The sequence below is a fragment of the Oryzias latipes genome, chromosome 13, assembly GCF_002234675.1.
Source record: "Oryzias latipes chromosome 13, ASM223467v1".
NCBI lineage: Eukaryota > Metazoa > Chordata > Actinopteri > Beloniformes > Adrianichthyidae > Oryzias > Oryzias latipes.
This window is the reverse complement of record NC_019871.2, coordinates 13051152-13055986: the sequence shown is the minus strand read 5'-3', so window position 1 is coordinate 13055986 and position 4835 is coordinate 13051152. Positions and strand designations below refer to the sequence as shown.

The 4835-nt window shown below is 38.9% G+C and overlaps 1 protein-coding gene across 1 annotated transcript; it reads right to left on the bottom strand.

The window, feature by feature from the left end:
* Positions 1–1408: 1408 nt before the first annotated feature.
* Positions 1409–3946, bottom strand: LOC110016209 (succinate receptor 1-like). Its single transcript, XM_020708226.2, has 2 exons — positions 3031–3946; positions 1409–2827 (listed from the first exon to the last, which is right to left on the bottom strand). Exons 1-2 carry the CDS (start codon positions 3031–3033, stop codon positions 1880–1882), a joined length of 951 nt encoding a protein of 316 aa, XP_020563885.1. The 5' UTR covers positions 3034–3946; the 3' UTR covers positions 1409–1879.
* Positions 3947–4835: the final 889 nt, after the last annotated feature.

Genomic DNA, 4835 nt, shown 5'->3' with positions numbered 1-4835 from the left:
AGGGAAGATCTCATTTCCTTCAGTTTATTTTCTAGTTAATTTCTGAATTAACTCAAATAAATATATCTATGACATCTGTGTATGTTTATGGTATTTTTCTTGTTTTTTTGCAGTTGCTTTAAATAAAATGTTTGTTATTTTTAATTCTCTTTTAAGATGGATAATAGCTATGAACATAGCCTTTTTTTTCAAAATTTTCCAGCCCAAAACTAAACTTTTATTTTGACAACATTCATCATTATTAGTAATGGAATATTGCAGCAATTGTATCACCATGTGTATATGAACAGTTAACTCGAAATGGATGCAAATTCTGTTTAAATCAAAGTCAAAGTCAGCTTTATTGTCCAATATGCTGCATACACATGACATACAGCACAGATGAAATTACTTTCCTCTCGCCCCACAGTGTAAGCACCTTTTAAAATAAAGTAAAATAGAAGAATACCAGCCTTCTAAATAGTACAAAAGCACAACGACAATGTTAAAGTGACAGTTTAAAGTGGCAACAGTGCTAAGAACAGTACGTAGAGGACTCAGTGATGGCAGTCTTTGGTCAAGATGATGTTCTGAAGCAGGTGTGAAAGTGTTTCAGTATAAGTTTGTAGCAGGGAGTGGAGGGGGCAGAAGGGGGTGGGCAGGGAGGGAGTTGAGTTTCCTTATTGCCTGATGGAGGAAACTCTCCTTGAGTCTGCTGGTTCTGGCCTGGAGAAAGGTCTGCATGATGGGGGGAGGAGCTCTGGCCCTTTTCAGTTTGAGGAGGGAGTACAGGCGTTGTTGGGCTTTCTTGGCCAGTGATGCAGTGTTGTGGTTCCTTATCCTTACGCCTTATCTTATGTACAAAATACAAAAGCATGTTGAATCTATGCACAAGAGCTTGCAGAAGTTCCTCCAGGAAAGAAAGAACATCAACCAAGCTTCCAGGGCTGTTGGACTTAATTCCAAATACTGGAAGTGAATAGTACAAATAATGCAGGAAACTGGCCTTGATGGCAGGAACTTTAATTAATAAAATAAAGTTTGACAATACCATAAACAAAGAGAGACGCAAAAAAGGGAGGGGGGAAACAATTGATAGTCTGGTAAATTAACACTTCAATACAATGAGGCTGATGAACCTAACTGGATACAGCTGTGGATAATTATCAAATGAAACCAGGTGAGACTGTGACAGGGGGAAAGCACCAAATATGAAAACACAACATGTAACAATAAAACACGAATTAGAATAAAACAATCAAAAAGTGACAATTTTCCCCTTTCCACTTATGACTTGAATGTATGGGAGTATCTATATGTGTGTGTGTGTGTGTGTGTGTATATATATATATATATATATATATATATATATATATATATATATATATATATATATATATATATATATATATATATACACGTACAAACACACACGCGATCACATGCGCACACACACACATACACAGAGTCATAACATTGAACAAAAGCTGTTGAATAAAAATAAGGTCAGAATTGTAAGTGAAAAAACTATCAAGCAGTTACAATTGATTGAAAATTTCTTTTTTCTCTAATTTAAGTCAAAACTGTGGTAAAAGGCAAGTTCCAGGACACCTGAAGAGCTAATTCTTTATAAAGAATGACTTTAAGAAAGCTCCTTTACAAACGTACTCAAGAATATTATTTCCAGATAAAATGACATTCTATTTAAAAAAATGTGTCATGCAACATGCATGTTGCCTATAAACATCAGTTCAAATGTATCACATTGGTAAAAAGTAAAACAGTTTAAGTTCAAGTTTAAGTTTGAGAAAAAGCTTACATAAAAAAAATACAGCAACATTATTCTTTTTATAACTTGTGAACATGCAGAAATGTCTGATAGAATTTAAAAAAGAGGAAGTCACGACTGGTCTCTTCTAAGTTTTCTCTGTATTGCAATCTTTCGGATTTTGTCGGTGAGGAGGTTTCTGAACTTGTCTCCCATGAAAAAATAGAAGACAGGGTTTATGACACTGTGCAGGAAGGCCAGCGGTCGGGTCAAAATGTACAGTGCCTGTATGTTCATGATGGTACACTGAGACAGCTTCGTCCAGGGAGGCTGAGATGCAATCCTGACGTTTCTTAGAATGTGGTAAGGAGAGTAGAGAATAGAAAACAAGACAGCAGCTGACGTAACCACCCGCAGAGGTCGCTTGTATGATACTCTCAACTGGAGAACTCTTTCCTTTGCGTGGAGCAGATGCGCAATTTGTTGGGAAAAAATACAAAGTCCGAGCAGAGGAAGAACGTAACCAGTAAACGTTAAGCCCAAGCTGTAGCCTAACAAATTGATGTCTCCTGAAAGGCTGGCAAAATCATTGCAGACACTCCAGTTACCTCTTTTGAAATCCTGTATCATTAGAGAGATCATTGGCGTAATTTCCACATTAACTAGTAGCCAGGTCAGGCCTGTCAAAAGCAATGCTGAGTGCCGTTTCAGGAGGTAGTGGTTCCTTGTTGGATGCTTTATCAGCAAGAACCGATCCATGCTGAGCCAAACCATGAAAAGGATGGAGGAGTAAAGGTTGACATGCAGAACATAGCGATTGATAAGGCAAATGTAGATATTGGTCTCTTGGAAGTCATTGGAATAAAAATAGGAGAGGCATGGCAGCGTGCAGAGAAAAATAAGGTCAGAGACAGCCAGGTTGAATAGGTAAATATTACAACTCTGCCAGTCCTTTAGGCAAAAAAGGTAACCGAGAATAACCAACAGGTTGCCAGGGAAACCAATGCAGAACTCGAGTCCATAAAGGGGTGACAGGTAATACTTCTGCAGAACAGAGACAAACTCTGTGCAATTAGAAACCTACAATTAGAAAACAGAGGAAACAAAAGTCAAAAACAGAGAGGGCTAGACGGGGAAAAAGTGTTAAGTTACCAGACGGCTCAAAAAGGATTAAAAAAACACATTATAATTTGGAATTGAATCTAGTCTATTTTTGCTAAGAGATGAAATGCAAACACCAAAAGTTTGCATTGTAAGAAGAAGAATGTAAAGATAGAACTTACCATTGCGTTATTCCAGTAGTTATGATGAAGTGTAGAATGAGTGGGTTGATGACTCAGTGGAACCACTATTTGTATTTTTGAAGTCCAAATTGACTTCCCCGGGTTCTGATTTGGAGTCAGAAGGATCCTGTAGTTAAAGGTTCTAAAAATAAGACCTCACACTCTGAAACTTTGGTTCACCTGTGCAAAGGGAGAATTTCAGCACAGCTGCTCACAACCGCTCCTGACTAAGTCTGTGCTTAAACTCTGTCTGCTTGCTTCTACAGGCTTGTTTTGTTCAACACTGGTATACTGTTTCACACTTCATGGTCAACATCCTCAGTCTTGCTTCTTTGCATTTGTTTACACCATACAAGGAGTTATTTTTCTGACATTTGTTCACACCTTTGATCTTTGTTTACACCATATAGGGAGTTTTTTTTTTAAAGGCCATAGGCGCAAAAGCACTGTTAACCACATCCTTCCCTTCCTCTTCATCTACTGTTGACCGTTGTCTTGAAAATTTCTAAAGTAGTCACACACACATATCTCATGTTTGCTTGACTAACTTAAAAACATTAATATACTTTTGATTACATTTTCCACAGTATACAGCAAACATTAAACAGAGAGCTGAGGGTAATGATGCCTTTGACATGACAATACCAGAACACCTGACTGCCCATTTATGGTATGGCCTTATTCAAATGATCTATGGCTTTACCATTGACTCTGAACACATCACTGATACAGTTTGAGCTTTTAAGCAAAAATAATATAGTCTATACTTTATGGTACATTTGTGTACTAAACACGACATATTACACATCTCTCAATCATTTAAAATAATCCTTGAAAAATTCAAGTTCATATCATTAGGATAAAGTTTTATGCAGCTTTGTTTTTCATGAATTCACTCAGATATTTGACATGTACTTAGGACTTTCTAATGACAACCTTATTGAATGGATTAACTAAAACTTTGACACTTTTATTTAAATACTTAAACCAAATAAGTTGATACAATACTATATGTAGCTGTTAAAAGAAAACGTTCACCCTCTCTGAGTTTATTGTAAGAGAAATTTAGCAATGTCTCTACCACTCAGGACTTCGTAAAGTAGTTGTAGAAGTAGAAGTAAAGTCCCCATTGAAAAAAACATGTGTATGTTTATACAATTTTAGTTTATTCTGAGCATACATTCTTCTAAGTTGTATTTTTTATAACCATCCATCCATCCATCCATCCATCCATCTTTTTCTGTTAATCCGGGACCAGGTTGCAGGGGCAGCAGACCAAGCAGAGATGCCCATAATTTCCTCGTCCCAGCACCTTCCTTCAGCTCCTCTGGGGGGACCCCGAGGCGTTCCCAGGCCAGCCGAGAGACATAGTCTCTCCAGCGTATCCTGGGTCTTCCCCAGTGGGACATGCCCGGAACACCTCTCCCGGGAGGCATCCAGGAGGCATCCGGACTACATGCCCAAGCCACCTCAACTGGCTCCTTTCAATGTGGAGGAGAAGCGGTTCCACTATGAGCTCTCCGCAGGTGACCGAGCTTCTCACCCTATCTCTAAGGGAGCACCCAGCCACCCTACGGAGGATGCTCATTTCAGCCGCTTGTATTCGGGACCTCGTTCTTTCGGTTATGACCCATAGCTCATGACCATAGGTGAGTATTGGAACGAAGATCGACCGGAAAATTGAGAGCTTTGCTTTTTGGCTCAGCTCTCTCTTCACCACAACGGACCAAATACAGCGACCGCAGTAATACGGATGCCGCTCGAATCGGCCTGTCAATCTCACACTCCGGTCTTCCCTCACTCGT